This window comes from Sphaerodactylus townsendi, linkage group LG01 (assembly GCF_021028975.2).
Source record: "Sphaerodactylus townsendi isolate TG3544 linkage group LG01, MPM_Stown_v2.3, whole genome shotgun sequence".
NCBI lineage: Eukaryota > Metazoa > Chordata > Lepidosauria > Squamata > Sphaerodactylidae > Sphaerodactylus > Sphaerodactylus townsendi.
In genome coordinates this window covers 26,388,402-26,408,709 of record NC_059425.1, presented here as the reverse complement: position 1 = coordinate 26,408,709, position 20,308 = coordinate 26,388,402, and the positions used below count along the sequence as shown (strand labels likewise).

At 47.3% G+C, this 20,308-nt stretch overlaps 2 protein-coding genes across 4 annotated transcripts in view; one reads left to right on the top strand and one right to left on the bottom strand.

Moving 5' to 3' along the window:
* The first annotated feature begins 1,447 nt into the window (after positions 1-1,447).
* Positions 1,448-18,305, top strand: MRPL11 (mitochondrial ribosomal protein L11). The gene is made up of 6 exons (XM_048515004.1): positions 1,448-1,566; positions 3,070-3,215; positions 10,452-10,547; positions 13,653-13,746; positions 16,023-16,182; positions 17,939-18,305. The coding sequence occupies exons 2-6, from the start codon at positions 3,093-3,095 to the stop codon at positions 18,042-18,044; spliced, it is 579 nt and encodes a 192-aa protein (XP_048370961.1). The 5' UTR covers positions 1,448-1,566; positions 3,070-3,092; the 3' UTR covers positions 18,045-18,305.
* LOC125443083 (transmembrane protein 121-like) overlaps positions 4,055-20,308 on the bottom strand; it is a 36,534-nt gene continuing 20,280 nt past the window's right edge. For all 3 annotated transcript variants that reach the window (XM_048514978.1, XM_048514985.1, XM_048514994.1), the window contains 2 exons: positions 6,753-6,959; positions 4,055-6,008 (listed from right to left, as the gene is read on the bottom strand). In XM_048514978.1, coding sequence (XP_048370935.1) covers positions 4,733-6,004 — 1,272 coding nt within the window. In that variant the 5' untranslated portion in view covers positions 6,005-6,008; positions 6,753-6,959 and the 3' untranslated portion in view covers positions 4,055-4,732. The remainder of the gene's footprint in view (positions 6,009-6,752; positions 6,960-20,308) is intronic.

Below are 20,308 nucleotides of genomic sequence, written 5' to 3'. Positions count from 1 at the left end.
CAAATTATCTCCAGGCAATAGAGATCAGTTTACCTGATGAAAATGGCTGCTCTGAAAGGTAGAATCTATAGCATTATACTCTATTGAAACCCTTCTCCCCTCCAAATTCCACCCTCCCCAGGATCTACTCCCCAAACCTCCAAGTATTTCTCAACCCAAAGGTCACAACTCTAGGTTCAACCAAGTCACACAAGTTGTGTAGAGGCTGTCACTTGGCCCTAATGTTGGGTTGCATCCACTGCTGCACTTGGGTGTAGTGTACAAAATGCGCTGTAGCAAGTTACTGATCGTTACTTCTGGCCCTGGCCCTTGTGAGACTTTCCTCCAAGGCTTCTGTTGTTATTTGTCTTTTAGCTTTTAGGTTTTTCATCAAACCTGGGAATTCTCTCTGTCTTGTCCAGTGGTTCTCAACCTTGGGGTCGGGACCCCTTTGGGGGTCCAATGACCCTTTCACAGGGGTTGCCCAAGACTCTCTGCATCAGTGTTCTCCATCTGTAAAATGGATAAATGTTAGGGTTGAGGGTTACCACAACATGAGGAACTGTATTAAAGGGTCCCGGCATTAAGAAGGTTGAGAACCACTGGTCTTGTCAGTGGCTCCAATCTCTAGATTTATGTATGTATAGATGGAACCAACCATGTTAAAAAGTGGATACATTGATTAAAAATCCAGCAACAGGGCCGGTTTGGAGCATTTGCTACCTCTGTTACACAGAAATCAATTATCATTGTTATGGGTATGTTACTGCTGTTTATGAAATGAATTAAGTAGGTAATCTTTGAAAAGTTAAATGAAACGTTAAAAGATTAATGGCACTCATAATCAATAACAATACATGAAGAGTAGGATCACATAATGTTGCTGTGGGAGATGGGAGCTTTGCTCTTTCCCTAGTGAGAATTCATTTTGAATGATAGAATAATGTAGATTGGAGTTTAAGAAAGTGTGTTGGTTTGGAGTCTTGTCTGACCAGTTTTCTGCTAATCTTTCTTGTGTGTGTGTGTGTTATTTTATTTACCCCGTCCCCAGCAGTCTCATTTTGATGCCTTAATGTCAATAAAGATGACGTTTTTGTTCTCTACCCTTTCCCCCTTTAATAACTGCCTGACAGGATGATATTCAACAGATAGACTAAGATGCAGAAACGTTTTTGTTGGGTGACTGCTTGTTTCACAATAATTACAGGAATTGGGTCTAGTTTATGTTTAACTGATCTGTCTTAGTTTTCTGCTTCGTAACTTTCCTTCTCTCCTTTTTGGCCGGCTGCCATTTTTTTAATGTTCTACATTAGCATGATAATCGGCTTTTATTTTATTTTTTTAAGTGCATCCTCAATGCTCATTACGCAAAAGAAGAACTGCAAGGGAATAAGACAGCTTTTTCTTTCCATTTGAAAGGGACGCTGCTGGGCGTTTAGAACTGACTAGTTGCCGTGGAAACGAACGCCGCTGGTCCTGCGGGCTAAGCTCCAGCTTCCCAGCATGCCGGCTGTTTTTGACCTCTGACCTAAGATGGCGTCGCCCAGGAAGACGGAGGAGACGTGCTGAGGTTGGAGAGAGGGAAAGGTAAAACGGGAGGATAAGAGGATTGAAGGGAGGGGGTTGTACTCCTCCCCGGGGTATATTATGACTTCCGTATCCCGCCCCATTTTGGCCAAGCTGTCAGTGCAAGTCTGTTATCTCTGTAGCAGCACTGATCTGACCTGTTACCGTTGTACTCAGTGCGAGTCTAGGCTGCTGTGCATCCTACCAGGGTGTCTATGGATGAAAGGCAGGTGTAAATGCGGGTCTACGGAAGTGAGTGGCAATAATGGTTCTGGGTTACCAGAGGCTAAGCGCAATGAGATAATCTTATCTATAATAACGAAATGGAAAAATCCGCACACCCGTTCCCCGCTCCGAGTTCGTTCGTGCATTGAAAGTTTCTCCAGCGGCTAAACGTCTCTTTCCCTAACATTATGTATCTGATATATTCCGGCCACATCCTCCTCAGTTTTCCGTTTTCCATAGCCTTTTTGATGGCCAGGTTTACACATCAAAGAAAATGAAACAGTAATGGGATGGCCAATAACTGAGGTGGCAGAATGTTTGCGTGTGTGTAAAAGTGCTTGCAAGTTGCAACCGACTTACAGCTTTCAAGGCAAATGAGAAGTGGAGGTGCTTAGCCATTGCCTTCCTCTGCTGTCTTGGTAGACTCCTTTCTGAGTATTGGCCCTCTTTAGCCTCTGAGATCTGACTGATCAGGCTATAACACAAGACTTTCTTTCCTGGGGGGCAGAAGACACTACAGTTGTTCCTTCCACATCACAAGGGATCGGGGCAGGGCACCTCTCTGTGATCTGGAAAACTGCATAACATTTTAAAGGCATTCTTTTGTGTGGTGGGGCAGCGTGAATCAAAGAGGCTGGCAAGGTGGTCTTTTTAAAAATCATGCTCATGTTGGGGGGTGGGGTCCGGCACCAACTAGCAATCAGCCAAAACCCCATGTGGAAAGTTGCGACTGTTGCAAGGGGTGACTGTATACTGTTTCATTCTGCAGGGGAACAATTGCATTTTGGAATGTTGTGTGTTTGTTTTTAAAAAACCTTCCTGAAAATAGTAAAGAGGTACAATTTTTCTCCAAATGTTACTTTTCTATTGGCAAGGAAGTTTTTATCAAAAAGTGCATTCCAAGCTGTAATCCTGAGACTTTTATTCAGCATGTCCTCATTGCTTATTTACTTCTTGAACCTTACGTTTGCCGGGCCATTTAATTCTGGAAAAGTCTGGAAGATGCATTCTGCTGATCTGAAAGGCCTCCCCCCCCTCCAATCTAAATATTCAGGAACTTGAGGATGGGGGGCTTCTGCACATCCTTGGAGAAGATCAGTAAAGAATTGTGTGGCATATGACAGATTGAGTTTTGGCACAGATCCTTCCTGCCCCATCAATAATATGCATTGCTGTAGACCTAGGAATAATCTTACATCCTAACTTCTTCCTACTCTGCCCCCCCATAAGATTGTAATTTTTACAATACATTCCTTTCCCTTTCACTGCCATTCTTACTAGCCTTTTTTTCTAATCCAGATAAACCCAGAACCTGAATTACCATGTCGAAGGTCTCCCGTGCTGCCAAAGCAGTACAGAAAGTGGACCCTGCAGGTGTGATCCGGACTATCATTCGAGCAGGGCAAGCTGTTCCAGGACCACCCTTAGGGCCTACCCTAGGGCAGGTATGCATGGGATGGGATCATGATGGAATGACAAGATATTAAGCTTGAGCGTAGTATGAGCTCAAGCTTAATGGTCATTGAGCTCAAGCTTAACGGTTATTAAACTTGAGCATAGTATGGTGTTTTCAATTGCAAACTGGCCACATCCTGGGGAACCTGAATTGGGTGGAAGTGCAGCATAGAAATGTTTTTAGTAATAATATTGGTACATGGATTGGCTTCTTGGCAAACATAGGCTTTTGTTGGTTTGTTCCTGCATTGCTGATGGGTCGCATATATATAAGGTTGCCAACAACCTGGTGAAAAAATGTCCTCTTCTCTCAACAGACACTTAATATGTGGGAATTGGCAGATGAATGTAAATAATATTAGCTGATAAGTGAAGTCTCAATAAGCCTGATCAGGTTGTTGGCAACTCTATGTACAGAGGATACACTTGGAAGGACTTGTTGTAGGCTGATGGCAGTTCAGTGCCATGGGATTTGCTGGTAGCTGCACTCTCTCTCCTGGGAGTTCTGTGATCCTTGGTTTATAAATTAAGCATGTGTTTTCTGAATCCCTTTTTGTCATTATCACTTACTGTGGTAGTGAACTACAAAGATCAACAGTGTGCTCTGTGGGTGTGTATTTTTAGAAAAATGTTCATTGTATTAATTTCATGGAGCAGTCCTTTGCTAGAATTAATATGTGCACAACCAGTAATGAATGATTGAAGCATCTGGCACAGGACCTTGAGCCTTTGTGGAATATGTCCTGATCGGGTTTGTCATTTAACCCCAGATGTAGGTAGGCATTTAGTGTGGTGACTGATTGTTAAGAAAAAGGCACTCTCGATATGCTCAGAGGCACTCTTCTTTATTGCTTCACCCACTGGGGGCCAGGTCTCCCTGACCCCAAAACCACCCTGATCCAGCTGTAAGCAAAATGGTGTAATTGCAGCATGTGCTTGGGTTAGTTGCAATATCGACTTCCTCTTGTAGCAGAAGGGGCATGGTAGTGGGTGTGGCTTCCTTTTAGGGATTAGGTAGATTAAACATTTGAAAGTTAGAAGGACAGTATCTTTGCAGGACTGTTCCCTGGCCACTCCCATTAAATTTTATAGATTGGCTGTGCAGTGTGTAGTGGAATATTTTGGAGATTAAGATTGCAAAAGGGCAGTCCATACAAGACATATTTCTAGAACAACACTGTAAATCTCTTGTGTAAGTGATTTGGAGATGACCTGTTGATTTGAATTCTCTGCACTAAGACTAGTTGGAGCATCCTGATTGGTCATTGACCTCCCCTCCTGCCACAAGTGATGACAGAACACTTGCGGCCAACCAGATGCCTGTGTTTAGTGCTGTGAGTGGAATAAACATTGGTGTATTTGGATTTTGTGCCCACTAATCTAGGTGGCTGACAGCCTTGCTGGTAGCTGTGTCTCTAAACTGTGATTCTGCCCTCCCGGTAGGTCTCAAGGTGTGCAAAGGCAGGTGTGTTTTTTTTTTGTCAGGCAGCATCCCTATGAAAGTGTATCATGGACCATTCCATACAGACTTGAGCTGCACCCGATAACCTGTTCTGAGTGCTCTGTCAGTGGTGGGACCAATGGTGGTTGGATCTCTCGGTGAGTGCTGGATGGTGTGTCTGTAGTGGCTGGATTCTTTGATGCAGCAGTGTCTATGCAGCTGGTGGTCTGTGGTTTGAGCACTTCTGTGGGACTGTTCATCTGTCACCTGGGCCTGTTCCAGGGGCATTTCAACTGTGGGATTTCTGTGACTGGCTTTGGCTTTAGCCTGTTCGTGTAGCTGGTCATTTGCAGTATGTTTGCTGGGCTGGCCAGCTGCGGTTTGAGCATATTCATGACTGTAGTCAGCTGTGGACTGTCTGTTGCGTATTTCTGCTGTGGTTTGGACGTGTCTGTGTTGCTGCTCACCTGTGGTCCGGGTGCGTCCAAGGGACTGGTTGCATGTGGGACATCTGTGGCATGTTTCCCTTGCGGCTTGGGTGCCTGTGTGGTGCTGCAATACCGCACAGCTCTTCAAGGCAATGGCTAGGAAGTTTTTCCCCATGAAGATGGAGGAGATGCGCTGGTCATGGCAGAGAAGGAGCAGCCCCCCACGGATGAAGATGGTGGCCACATTCACGCTTGCCAGACTCAGCAGGGGGTAGAGTGTGCCGCAGTGGGGGTTCTGTACACCCAGCTCACTCAGCGACACACAAGGGAGTACCAGCAGGAGGCCGTAGCAGTAGAAGAACGTCAGGCCCTCTGCCCACAAGGGCAGCACTCGCTGCTGCGGCTCCCAGAGGCTGGCTTGGATCTCCAACACATCCAGCAGGTCCAAAACCACCCAAAAGAGGCGCCTGCGTAGTTCATCTTTCTTGCGGAAGCTGGTGGTGGCCTGGGCCAGCAGCTCGGTGGCTCCCAGCACTGTATAGAGAGCAGGGATGCAGATGGACAGCAGTAGGGTCAGGGTATGCCGGGCTAGTGGATCAGGAGCCTGCCCTTCCGTCGCATAATGCTGGTAAATGAAGTAGAGTTTGATCTCCAGGGCAAACGCAAAGAGAAACCACAGCACCATGGCATACCCCCGCTGGGCCAGGCGCGCCTCACCACCCAGCCACACTGTTGCAAAGCGCAACACCAGGAGAAAGAATAGGTCTCCAGCCAGGGCCAGTGTGCAGACACCCAGCCGTCGGGCTCCAGCACTCTGTTCCACCAAATAGACGTCCATGGCTCCCATGGTGCAGACTATGACTACAGCTGCCATGCAGGTGTGTGGGATGTTGGGGGACAGCAGCTCCATGGTCCTTTGAGGGGAAAGAGCACAAATAAGAAGGTTGTGGGTGGTGCATGAGAAAGGTCCATTCTAAGCTACAGGGGGTACTTCAGATAAAGTTTGGGAGAGCTAGTTTAGGAATTATCCATGCCCAGCAAAATGTTTGTTGTGATCTTTTTTGGTTATAGAGGGTGCATTCCCCACTGCCACGGCCTGTTTCTTTATTTCTGACCTCATGGCCAGGCTGCAATATAGCAACGATTAAGAAAACCCCTACGGGATCACAGTGGTCCATCTAATCTAGCATTTCCCTTCACCCAGTGGCCAGCCATTTGCCCTACAGTACCAACAATCATGACCTAGTAGAGGCCCAGGCCTTCCCTGACTTTTGCCTCCTGCCCTGGTATTCAGAGGTTTACTGGTTTAATGCTCTGAGAACTAGATTAAGTGCTCTCTAGCCTGGGTGAGTATAGACACTATCTGAGGCCTTCAGACCCACAGTTAGGATATTCTGCTCTGCTGGGTAGGCCAAGTCAGACGACAGATTGCTGCTAGTATTTATAACTGGCCTGGGCAACCCAAAGGTCTTACCCTGCCTGCCAGTCACAGAGTTTGGCCTTGTGTGTGTGTGTTCTCTGCTGTGCTTGAATACAAGTCTGACTTAATCTTATTAGCAACAGGATCCCAGCTTCAGACCACCCACCCTCCAACAGTTGAGGGACTGTTTTTTCCCCCCGCACAGAACAGGAGAAAAGAAAGAGAAGTGACCACTTGCCGTGCCCTTTCTGCTTGGTGGTTCTGCCCAGTCTGCAGAAGTTGCCTTTCTTGCTTCTAGTTAGGTTTGGTCTTCTTGCTTTTCTGCCAGCTCCCAGATGGAAGGGTCTCTTCATCAGAATGCAGGGGGAGTGGTCTTTGTGGTGGTAGAGAGGACTCCTTGTTGTGTTTGGTCACTGAAAGTGCTGTGGATCCTGGGTTTGGGAGCCTTCATGGGACAAAAAAGACATTCAATAATTAAAGAAGTTCCGTCTCCATCTTCCCTTAGATGCCTCCTTAAAGCCTACCTCTTCCAGGATACCCTTAATTAAAGCCTCTAGCCGCCACCAGCAACTATAACAAACTCTTATGTAACTTGATCTTCTCATCTTCTTCTCTTATTTACTTTTCTCGACCTGTCTTGCTGTCACACGTTATCTGACAAGCTCTACTGGATAGGGATTTGCCTTCTTTGTGCTGCTATTCAAGGTGCTACTATTGACCTTTAAAGCCTTATACACCTGGGAGTCAGCATACCTGAAGAACCGCCTTCTGCTATATGAATCAACTTCCCCAGTCAAGTTATCTTTAGAGGCCTACTTCAGATGCCGTCTGAGACAGAAAGGGCCTTTTTAGTTGTGGCATTAATACTTTGGAACTCCCTTCCCAGGGAGATTCATCTGTCCCTCTCTGTTGTCTTCTGCCCATGGGTGAATACTTTCTTGTTTGTTTGGCATACCTGCAACAACTGCTGTTTGGAAAAGGACTGAGAATAAAACTTCTAATATTGTTATGCCCTTGTATAGAGCTATGATGCAACCTCGTTCACTGTGTACAGTTCTTGTCACTATTGCCAAACAGATATTCTAGAATCCAGAGCATGAAAAAAACACAAAGGAGAACAACAAAGGTGGGGGTTGGAGTAACTTTCTCACAATAAAAGCCTGGAGAATCTGGGACTTCTCAGGCTAGAAAATATAGGTATCAGGAGACAGTACAGAGTTGTTAGGCACAGGTTTATAAAATTAGGCACAGGGCTGAGAGAGTGGACAGAGGCCTCAGGGACATCCAATACAGTTGGTGGGCAGTAGGTTCAGGATGAAAAATAATCCATCTTTACTCAATGAATTATTAATCTGTCACAGTCGTTTGGAATTTTGATCCTGTCCTCTGGGTTAATAGCTGCCCTTCCTAATTTGGTGTCATCTGCAAATTTGATTAGCATGCCCTCCTATTGATCATCCAAGTCACTGGTAAAAAATACTGTATAGCACTGGGCCCAGGACAGAACCCTGTGGAACCTCACTCATCACCTCTCTCCAGGATGAAGATGAGCCATTGGTGAGTGCCCTTTGGGTTTGGTTGGTTAACCAATTACAAATTCACCTAGCAGTAGCATTGTCCAGCCCATGTTTTACTAACTTTTGTTCTGCAAGGATATCATGGGGGACTTTGTCAAAGCCCTTATTGAAATCAAGGTAGGTTTGATTGGAATCTCCACATTCAGAGCAGTCAACCACTGAATACCAGCACTGCAGAATAATCTCGGGTCTCCCAGCTTTTAATTCTACATTCTAACCCCACAATCACTCTTGATTTTCTTGAACCCATGCAAAGCTGTTTAAGCCTCTACGATATTGTCTCTTGCAACCAAGAAAGCCCCAAATGCTTTAGCCTTCCTTTAAGGAAAAAGTACTTTAACTGGTTGATCATGTTACTTGACCTTTTCTGCACATTTTCCAGCTCTACCATATCTTTTTTGAGAAAGAGAGTGACTAGAATTACACAGTATTCCAAGTGCAGCAACTCTGATAAACCTGCAGCTGCACTGGGATCATTTTATTTTTAATTGCAAGTCCTAACATGGACTGTGCCTTTTCCAGCATACTGAGCTGATGGTGTCATTGAGCTATATACCCTGATCTTTTTCCAGGTTAGTAATTGCCAGTTCAGTCCCTCATCAGTGTGTGGGTGAATTTAGGATCTTCTGCCCCAACAGAAATAGTTCTTGCCATTTTGCTTCTTTTCACACTGAACCGCATTTGCTATTCTGTTGCTCCATCTGCCCAGTTTGGAGAGATTATTCTGGAATTCTCTGCATTCCACATGCATCTTCCCCAGGGACTGTCCGCAAACTTGGTCACCTCATTGGCCATCTCAGGACTCCAGGTCATTAATAAACAAGGTTGACAGCACCATTCTCAATACAGATCCCTGGGAAGCCCCACAGCTTACTTCCCTCTGCAATACAGACTTTTCCCACTGATTCCTGTCTGCTGCTTCCTTTACTCAAGCCCTCCAATTCATTTAGAAAACATACTTGCTGCTTCTCCAGAGACCTGCTTGAGGCCACTTACAACTAATAAAACACAGCCATTAAACCAACACTGAAAAACAGGCCAATGCCATGAAAACATAACCAATTAGAAAACAGGCCAGTACCTATTTCTTTCTCTGTGTGACTGCATAAAGGAAAGTCTATTTCATATCCTTTTCTCAGTCCAAGGCACAAAGCTATGTTTGCCATCGATCCTCAAATATAGTATTTTGTCATTTCCCCTTACATTTTTCCATTAGAATAATTAAATGAGGTACCCCCCTCCCCTTGTTAAATGTTCTCATAATTTCTTAGGCATAATAACCCTTATTTTGGAGAGGATCAGTAGATTCTGTTCTTCACGACCAATACATGCAGTGGAGACCAAAAGGATGGACACGGGGTATTGGTGGAAAGGTGTTTGGGAGTAAGAGTTATTGCATGGAGAACTACTCTGTACATGCTCAAGTCAGTCTTGTTTTGGGGTGAGTCTTGGCATGAGAGGATCAACTTCTCCCCATAACAAAGTGTTAAACCTCTGAATAAATAAATGTATTTTCAGAGGGACAGTAGTAAAGGCCAGCCAAGAGCTTGCTGACTCCTAGAAAGGTGGCTCTGGGCAGCAAGGGAAATCTTGATGGCTTAGGAAAAATAAATTTCTTTGGGAGTGTTGCGGAAGGAGAAATCAGGATACTGTGCTTAGGGGCTGGGCAATCCAAGCATGTAGAGGAGAGTTGTTCTGTTCCCCAAGCAAACTAAAATCAGGTGCCGTGCCCTTAGCCAGAACAGAGTGTAAGACCCACAGACAAATAAGTAACAGTTCAAAAACGGTTTAATAATATTGAAAGCTTAGGGCTCTGACTTTTCCCATGAAGTCTACGTAAATAAAGAATACTTGCGATGCTGGAAACGGTTGGAGATGGTTTGAAGAACTTGCAGACATCAACTCTTTCCTTAACTGCTTCTGAGGAAGCCTGCTTGTATTGCTTCTGAGATCTCCTCTACCTGGACTCTGTTTCCTTGCAATTCTGTTGGAACTGGATTACTTAAAATATCATGGATCTTTTACATCTTAAACGTCTGAGATATTGCTGTCTCCAGCCTTTCCCAGACACCTGAACTAAAACAAACTGTAAAGCAGGAACTGCTAACCAATAAGAATGCTATAGTGTTTTGCCTCTAGAGGGCTTCTTAAAGGGACAGGGTCTAACTAAGGTTCCCTCGGACAGGAAATTGTACAAAAAACCAACTAAGCCCATTCTAACTAAAGATATAACTGAGGCCTAAATAAGGAAAATAGTGAGGGTGCCTCTAGGGGCATGACAGGAGTTCTGAGGGGAGGGCGGGGATCTTTGGTACGTGAGAACGGGCTTAACATCTTCATACCCTTTTGTCTCCCCCCAGAGAGGCATCCCCATCTCTCAGTTTTGCAAGGATTTCAATGAGCGAACGAAAGACATCAAAGAGGGGATTCCACTGCCCACGCGCATTACTGTGCAGGTGAGAACAGACACAACTTGTTGGGAAATAGACATAACTTGCCCGGCTGAGAAAACCCTGGGAACCAGCAATGTGGGCTTTTCAAAAGTCAGTGTGCCCTAGGAGAAACCTTTTCTTAATTCTGTACTCTCGCAGTTTCAAGGGATTCACAATATTGCTCTAGGTCTCCGTGAAGCTTTCTGTGCTAAAGAGCTTCAGTGGCTCGCAACTGGGTGAGGCTGGCTGGCTGGCATGAGAGAGAGAGCCAGCTTGCTCTAGGCTACCCTGTTCGCTTTGAGGACATTCCATATCCTCACCCAAGGAATTGGATCAACTTACCCAGGACCAGTTAAGTGGCTAGTTCAGTCTTTTCCAGCCTTCTTCCCCTGATCCTTTCAACTAGGACTGAACCAAGGACTTAATGCGTAGAGATGTTCTTCTGCTGAAATAGGCTCTACCACAAGGGATTCACAATATTGCTCTAGGTCTCCGTTGCACATCCCATGGTGTGGATTTCAAGCAAAGAGGGACTCACAGTAATCCTGCCAGGTAGCCCACACTCATTCCCTGATTTACAAGTGAAGGAATTTAGATCACAGAGTGTTTAAGTTCTCTCCCCCATTGTTGTGGAGTCAGATGCGTAGCTAGGGAAAACGGAGCCTGGGGCAAGATCTTAATTTTCCATCACCACAAAGGCCCCCATCCCACGTGCACCCCATTTACCTCCGGGGTGGCGTGCTCCTCCTGGGCCCATCCCTCTGCGACCCAAGGACTGGTCGAGGAGCTTTTGGGGGTGGGGGTGGGGCTGCAGCCAGCTGGCCCCCACACTGGGAGACAGAGGCATATCGGGGGTAAATGGCCCAGAGACAAATTGCCTCCGGACACCCCCAGACTCCACCCCTCCCACTGCTGCCAGGTGCCCTCGACCCTGCCTATGTTGATGACACATCGGCAGGGTCGAGGACGCCTGAAAACGATGAGGCAGCAGGACTTCCTGGTCACGTGGAGGCCCGATTTTGCACCTCCCACATAACCAGAAGAGTGGCGCCCTGGGACAAGGTAGATACGCCACTGCTGGGAGAAAGCCCCTGTCCCTGGGACAGGCTGGGGAGCTTTTGGGGGCGGGGCTGCAGTCCAACCAGCCCCTGGCCCTGGGGCTGGCTGGGCTGCAGCCCCGCCCCCAAAAGCTCCCCAGCCTGTCCTAGGGACAGGGGCTTTCTCCCAGTCTAGGGGCCAGCTGGGCTGTGGCTCTGCCCCAAAAACCCCTCGGGGCGGGGCTGCACATTGCGCCCAGGCTCAGTCATGCCCCCTCTCCTTCCTGGAAGTGTGGAGGGTGATTTTCCACCCCCCCCCCCCCACGTGACTCCACAGGGGCCGTCTGGGGCACTTGTCCCTGGTTATCCCCGTGGCAATGTCTATGTGTGGGTTTCAGTTCAGGGTGTGCATGTGCTTGAAATGTTTTAAAGAGGAGCAGTGACTTTTCAAGGCTTCAGGTTCGGCCTGTAATGGCTCCTGAGATGTATTTTCAAGAAAGGCCTCTGCTAAAACTAAACTATAAAGCTGACATTGAGGACCCTGGCTCAGCTCCGACTGTAGAGCACAGTTGCTTTTGCTTTATACCTGAATCTGCACACTGGTCTCACACATCTTTCCTCGGCACAGAGCATGACAAGCTTTTCTATGGGCTTCTTTCAAGAACACCCAAGAGACGGTCTTTTTGTTCTTTCCAGTGGGGCAACAGTGGGAAGAATAAAAGATAACAAAGATCATAAAGATAACAAAATCGTACTCCAGCCTGAGACTTCATTAGTTAGAACTCAGTTCATCAAATGCATTGGAGTGTATATCCATTGAATTATGTTTTTATATCCAAATCCAAATCCAAAACCTTTATTAGGCATAAAACCAGTGCCAAGAATTTCAAATACAATAAAAAGATCATTATTGCTCAAGTTGCAGTACACAGAGCAAAAACATAGCAACAGCTTCAGAGATTTCAACACTAGAGATATTTAGAAGCTTAGCCATTTTTATTTTATCAGAAAGGAGCATAAATCCTGTTGGTAACACAGTTCTCAAATAGGTTCTGATGTTGTTGTACTTTGAACAATGAAGCAGAATATGAGAAAGTGTATCAGTTGTATCGTGTTTTTATATCCATGACAGAAAAAGGGCGGAATATCCATCCATCCACACATGAAGCCTGCCGGGTGACCTTACAATTCTCTCAGCCCCACCTACCTCACAAGGTGTTTGCTGTGGGGAGAGGAAGGGATGGAGTTTGTGAGCCCCTTTGAGTCTCCTTATGGTTAAGAAAAGCAGGGTTTAAATCCCAATTCTTCTTCATCATCTGATGGATAAACACTACAATACATCCAATGAAGTGAACAAGTTAAACACTTGTCTGAAGACAAATCTCTGGGGAGCTCCTTGGCTCTCAAAAGCTTATGCTGGAAGAAGCTGTTGTTAGTCTTTAATCTGCCTTTGTTGCATTTTCATGCTGCAGACTAAAATGGCTGCCCCATCTGGAATTATCACCACTAAGGAAGATTCCGTTTGGATGGCTTTTAAAATTCATGGTGTTGCGTTGATTAACCCTAATATTGGAAGGACTTTGGCTTTACATGCTTGATTTCCTGGTATCCCCACTACAATCAAGGAGGAATAGTACTTTGTTACATGACTTAATCTATGTTCAGTGTTTGCCACTATTTGGGATTAAAGACAGTATGCTCTTTTCCAAGGGAAAACACCCAGCCATCTCATCTAAATAACACTACTTTGGTGGAAATGCTCTTCTGTCACTCCAGCATGCACATGTGCACACACAGTAGCATGCACTGTGACGCAGAGGCGTAGCAAGGGGGGAAAGCACCCGGTGCACTGGTGCATCCTCCGCCCCTGCCATGCTTCCACCCACCCCTGTCCCGCCCCCGGAACGCCCTTGCCACGCCCTCACAGGGGTGTGCACCCAGTGCATCATGCACCCCCCCTTCTCCCTTGGAGCTACACCTTTGCTGTGACGCCAACACACTGTCCTTGTACCTTTGCCAGAGATCTTTGGGGCACCACTGACTCTTCTTTTTCTTTCCCTCACCGTTTCCTGGGGGATTTTTTTTTCTGCAGTCCAACAGAACATACGAGATCCAGATTAACAAGCCCACGGCCACCTATTTTCTGCTGTCAGCAGCTGGGGTCGAAAAAGGTGCAACAAACCCTGGTAAGAGATGGGAATCCTAGGATGGGACAGCAAAGTGCCTGGGGATGAGGAGGGGAAACAGTGTGGGTGGAAGATCTGGAACAGTCTCAGCTGCTAGGTGGCCTGGGCACCAACACATTTCATCATTGGGAACTGAGAGTGTTTTCTCAACCCTTCATTGTGGCACAAGTCATTGTAGCAAAGAAGATCTTTTGCTATTTGGTGCCTTGTAAGAGCGGAGGCGAAATCAGCACGAGTAAGGTTTTGGGATCAAAATACTGTTTTGCTGACTCCATTTGGAGTCCTTGGCCCTTTCCACATGGGTGCTGAGCAGGGGTGCATCGGCATAAATTATGCCGATGCACCCTCTCCCATTGGGACAGTTCGCACAGACAGTCCCGGTAGGGGTGCAGGGGAAGGTGCAGCCTTCGCACAGGCTGCGCCTTCCCCAACCGGCTTACCTGCTCCTGCTGACTTCCATCACATTGTGGAGGCCAGGGGACACGCCCCCCTGGCCAGAGCGACGGCTCTGGAGACGGAGGCATGTCCCCTGGCCTTCACAATATGATGGAAGCCAGCAGGAGAAGGTAAGCCGGCTGGGGAAGACGGGAGGGAAACGCCACCTTCCAGCCTCTGCTGTTCGCACGGCAGCGGCTGGAAGGTGCCACTTTTGAAAAACCTCACTCATGGAGCGAGGTTCAAAAGTGGCATTTCCGCGCTGCTTGGGCGTTTTTGCCATCCCTGGGGCCCATGCGGAAACAGCCCTTGGGAGATGAGAAGAGGTGGCTTGCTATTGCCTACCTCTCTATGGCCACCTTAGACTTCCTTGGTGGTCTCCCACCCAAGTACCAGCCAGGGCCAGCAATGCTTGGTTTCTGAGATCTGACGAGATGAGGCCGGCCTGGGCCATCCAGGCCAGACAGCCAGCATAAAAGGTATAATTTTGGTCTAAAACGATTGTTTCTGCAAGGCCATTTGTTGGGCTGAAACTGAATCCAAGTAAGATGGATATTATGCTGTTCAGAAAGGTAGATGTAATGAGAGTCTGTGCAGCAGCTATTCTCTGCATTTATTGGTTGTGCCGACCCCGGCAAACGTTCACTCTGCTGCTGCTCACTCAGGGGTGGTTTTGGTAGCAGCTGTAGCCCTAGAGGCCAGCATCCCAGATGAATTAAGACCATCTTTGTTACCATTTTGAAGGGCTCACAAGCCAGAACCTTTTTAGGAGGGCCTTTGGAATCTCTTAGCGTGGTGCAGTAATTAAGAGTATCAGATTAGTATCTAGAAGGCCTGGGTTCAAATGCTACCCAAACCGTTGAAGCTCACCTTGGGCCAGTCACTTTCTCTCAGCCTAACCTACATCACAGGGTTGTCGTGAGGAGAAAATGAAGGAGACGAGAATGATATAAACTGGGGGGAAAGGCAGGACATAAATGAATAAGATAAATAAAAATAAATAATAAACATCTGATTTTAAAATCTCTCTTGCCTATACACAGTGGGTTTGGGCTTGATTGGAATATCATGCAATTCAACTGTGAGCACTTGAGTTTGAGGCATTCCAGAAACTGATCTGGATGACGTTGTGCAGAGCTGCAGTGGTTGAATATTTAACTGCCCAGAATAGGCAAAAATGACAACTGACTGGGGACAAAGGCAAAGGGTAGATTAAGCTGCGGGGTACTACGTGAATGAGGGCTTGGTGTGGTTTTACTGCCATTATAGGAGATACCTGTTGGGCATCGCTAATTTTCTGTTTTCCAAATGATGTGGCAGGGGCTGGAAATGCATTTTGCAGTGTGCAGTCAGCCTGCTCTGCAAATGACACTACTGAAGCTTCAGTAAAGAATTCAAAGTTATTGAGCACTCACTGTTGGATACAAGTTTGGAAACCCCAGGACTCAAGAGTGTAATTCTACTGTGTGAAATCTCTTGTTCTCTCTCACTCACTCACACACACACACACCCCCACTCACTTTGTGGTGAATGGGGGAGAACGCCTTCTCACAAGCGACACCATGGGCCGGACTTTCTAAATTTTGATTTAAATTTGATGGGACTATCAGGGGCTAGACCAGGGGTCTGCAACCTGCGGCTCTCCAGATGTTCATGGACTACAATTTTCTTCAGCCCCTGCCAGCATGGCCACTTGGGATTTGTAGTCCATGGGATTTGTAGTCCATGAACATCTGGAGAGCCACAGGTTGCAGACCCCTGGGCTAGACAGATTTGCATCATGGGAGAGATTCCACCACCAGGTTGCCAGCTTGGTTTAGCATTATCTTTGTGCTTTGCAGGGCACGAAGTAGCTGGGATGGTGACTCTGAAGCACCTGTATGAAATCGCCTTGGTGAAGTCTCAGGACCCCTCTTTTGTATTGAATGACTCGACGCTCGAGGAAGTCATCAAATCCCTTCTAGGAACTGCCCGATCGTTGGGCATCAAGGTGGTGAAAGAGTGAGTATCTCTAGGATGTCTTGAGGGGGGGATCAGAAAGTCAGAGGACAGGTAGCCTTTCTTTCTTTGACTTCTTGGGGGGGGGGGTGTCATGATCAATGTGTTCAAAGGGGCTGGGGGTCCTTGTGTTTCTGTGCTGTTTTAAGGGAAGATGAAAACCAAAATAAATTGGTATTGTTATTGGTATTGTTAGATCTGTTGGTATTGTTAGATCTGACCGCAGCGTTTGATATGGTCGACCATGACCTATTGACCCACCGCCAGCAAGCTTCCCTGAGTGCAGGGTACTGTCCTTCAATGGATTGCCTCGTTCCTCCGGGATCGGAGTCAGCAAGTGTGGTGTGGGGACCAGGCCTCCCGACGGTGCCCACTTCATTGTGGGGTACCTCAGGGAGCGCTATTGTCCCCGCTGTTATTTAATATCTACATGCGACCCCTTTGCTCAGCTGAGTGCGGAGTTTTGGGCTGATCTGTCATCCAGTAAGCTGATGACACTCAGCTCATTCTGTTGATGGAGAGGCGGTCATCGCCCCTGCAGCTCTCCAGCACTGTTTGGAGGCGGTTGCTGGTTGGTTGCAACAGAGCAGGTTAAAACTTAATCCATCGAAGACGGAGATCCTCTGAAAGCTTGGCGTGGGGAGGGTGGAAATTTCCAGCCGCCCGGTGTGGGAGGGGCCTTATTGGCGCCCGGCCCCTCGAGTCCGCCAGCCTGGGGGGTCCACCTGAATTAAATCTCTTTCAATGGAGACCCAGGTGGCCCATATAACCGGGTTCGTTTTCCATCTTCGACAGGCCCGGTGGCTGGTTCCCTTCCTCTCCCACACGGACCTGGCCACGGTGATCCATGCAACGGTCACCTCCAGGTTGGACTATTGTAACTCGCTTCGCTCGCCAGGCCTACCCTTGCGGCTGATCCGAGATTACAACTGGTCCAAAATCGCGTGACCGCTTGCTCACGCGAAACCTCGTGACCATATTCAACCAATATTCGCGTAAGCCTGCATTGGCTCCCGGTTGAATTCGGATCATCTTCAAGGTATGGGTACTTACCTTTAAGGCCTTCTGCTGACCTGGGACCCTCATACCTTCGACCGCATTACCCCTTATATGTCCCCTACTAGGCCTCTGCACGTTCAGCAGAGCCAATCTACTATTAGTCCCTGGCCCCTCAATGACGCGGCTGGCAGCCTCCCTGCGGGCCAGGACTTTTGCAGCCCTGGCCCCTGCCTCGTGGAACACTCTTCCTCCAGCTGTCCGACCCCTCGCCGGGATCTTGGTGAGTTCCGCCAGGGCCTGCAAAACTGAGTTGGTTCACCGGGCTTTTGGAGTGTCCAGCCGCTGATGAGCGCCCCCTCCACCCTCCTGCTTTTCGAGCCATTACCACCTATGGGCCCCACTTTTTTCCTCCCCTTCTGGGAGCATTTAATTGGTACTATTGCGGGCATTGTTGTTATTATCTGCTGCTTTTAACTGCTGCTTTTTAAAACCTATATGTAATTTACTGTTGTTCACCGCCCAGAGCCCTTCGGGGGTTGGGCGGTATATAAGATTAAAAAATAAATAAATAAATAAATAAAAATAGAGAAGCCACCTGCAGCTGCTGCCAACTGGCAGAGAAAGGTGCCGAGAGTATTCTGGGCAGAGAGACAGGAGCAGACCCTTTGTCAGGCCGGTTCGAAAGGGTGGGTGGGTGGGCCTGTTATTACAGGGAAGCACCACGCTTAATAATCTGTTCTGTTCTCACCTTCCCTCGTAGGCTCAGTGCAGAAGAATACGGCGTCTTCCTGAAGGAGCGCGAAGAGAGGTTGGCAGCAGAGGCCGCAGAAAGAGAGGCAGAGCTGGCTGCGGGGAAAAAGAAATGAGTCCCTACGCTTGCTTTCTGAGAGTCAAAAATCATGGACAACTTGATGGGGGCAGGGTTGCCAAGACCGGTTTGTTCCTATTTCATGGGTACCAAAAATGAAGGACTTCTTGATGACCAGATAAGTGGTTTCTCACAGACGTGATGAGGGAAGAAGAAAGGCATTGGCCCTGGGAAGCCAAGCTCTTGGCAGGGCCTGCCCAAGATCGTAAGTCTCGATGTACTGACTGGCTGTCCCTTTCATTAAAAGCTCATGAATTTCTTGGGTGTCCCGTTGTCTTTATGTGCAGAGGTAGGGATCAGGATGTGCCTTTCTCTGATCCTTGGTGGTTATTAGTCAGAGACTGAGACAATAGGAACAAGTTTATATCTCACTATAAACAGCCAGAAAGATAGTTATAGAAGGCAGCTGCTTTCCCGTTTCTCACCAAAAGCAGCTCTGGATCCAGCTTACACAAGAAGAATAACGAGCAATAAGGATCAGCAGAATGGGACAAAAGCTGGCCCGATGGGCAGAAGAAGAAGTTTGGATTTATACCCCACTTTTCTCTCCTGTCAGGGAGTCTCAAAACAGCTTACAAACTCCTTCTGTTCCGCTCTCCAAAACAGGCACCTTGTGAGGTTGGTGGGACTGAGAGAATTGTAAGATCGCCCAAGGTCACCCAGCAGGCTTAATGTGGAAGAGCAGGGAATCAACCCCGGTTCTCCAGATTAGAGTCCACCACTCTTAACCACCACACCACGCTGTGCACTACACGCAGTAGGAATTGGCCAGAGTTGGTTGAAACCTGGCACACTTCATCAGAGGCCCACAAGGTGGGAATAGTCATACAGGCTGCCACAAGCAAGAAGGCATTGGACTCGTCGTGATATTTCTAGGCAGCCGTGGGACCAGCAGGAGGAGGAGTGCCTTCAAATCTTTAGGTCCAACAACCATGGCTCCTAATCAGGGATGCTGTCAAGTATAAACGGAACATACCTGCCACAGGGACTCCTACCTGCAAAGGAGAAATGGCTAGTTTGGACTCTGATCTTGTCCCCAAGTTCCTTAGGGAAGGAATGGAACTTTGCTTACGCTGCACCTTCAGTGGAGCTTCCCATATTGCACTCAGTTTGGGTTAATTGGCCCTTCATTTCCAAGCTATCTTGCACAGAAGAAGAAGAGTTTGGATTTATACTCCACCCCTTTCTGTCCTGTAAGGAGACTCAAAGGGGCTTACAATCTCCTTTCCCTTCTACCCTCCCCAACAAACACCCTGTGGGGTAGGTGAGGCTGGGAGAGTTCCAAACCACTGTGACTACTAGCCCAAGGTCACCCAGCTGGCGTGTGTTGGAGTGCACAGGCTAATCTAGTTCCCAGATAGGCCTCCACAGCTCAAGTGACAGAGCAGGGAATTAAACCTGGTTCTCCAGATTAGAGTGCACCTGCTCTTAACCATTAAGCCACTGCTGCAGGCAAACATTTTATCCCATTGCCCATTCCATATTTCATCTCCTACTGTGCTGTTTCTGACCAAGCCTCATGACGCTACTGTCAATCAAGGTGGAAAGGGAAGATTGGGCTTCAGTGACTGCTTCTGCATACAGAGGTTTCCTTTGGTCACCATAGCTAGCGTCCACTGATAAACCTCTCCTCCATGAATCCATCTAGTCCAGGGGTGTAATGCATGCTTCAGATGTTCATGGATTCACACCGCAATTCCCATCAGCCCCTGCTGGCATGGCCAATTGGCTGATGGGAATTGTAGTGCATGAACATCTGAAGCGCCAGAGTTGAACACCTCTGGTCTAGTTCCATTTTCATGCTATCTATACCTGTGGCCATGACATCCTCTGACAGCAAATTCTACATTTTAATTACTCGTCGTGTAAAGCAATATTTCTTTTTATCCATCCTGAATCCTAGTGACCATCAACTTCATTAGATGTCCTTGAGTTCAAGTATTTGGGGAGAGGGAAAAAAAGTTCTCTGTGTCCATTCTCTGCCCTGTGCAGTGCTCTGAAAACAGTGACTTGTGTAGGATGAATTCATAATTGTGGGGGCAGATTTGATGTGAGGATTTCTCAACCTATCTTGCCTGTTCTTAGGAAAATCTCTCTTGCACTTAAGACCTTACACTGTGGGGGCAGAAATCAACAACACTGTTTAATTAAAAAGTCAAACTACATCAGAATTTAAAGCAAGAGGTTAACAGCCAGTATAAGAAAGTTCATTTGCATAATTTAAAAGTGTATACTGGCTATTGTGGATTTTCTGAGCCGTGT

Excerpts from the sequence above, each read along its gene's own strand:
- MRPL11 (XM_048515004.1), top strand. The coding sequence starts at position 3,093 with ATGTCGAAGGTCTCCCGTGCTGCCAAAGCAGTACAGAAAGTGGACCCT. Across the intron at positions 10,548-13,652 it reads CCACGCGCATTACTGTGCAG|TCCAACAGAACATACGAGAT; the intron begins GTGAGAACAGAC and ends TTTTTTCTGCAG. Across the intron at positions 13,747-16,022 it reads AAAAGGTGCAACAAACCCTG|GGCACGAAGTAGCTGGGATG; the intron begins GTAAGAGATGGG and ends TGTGCTTTGCAG.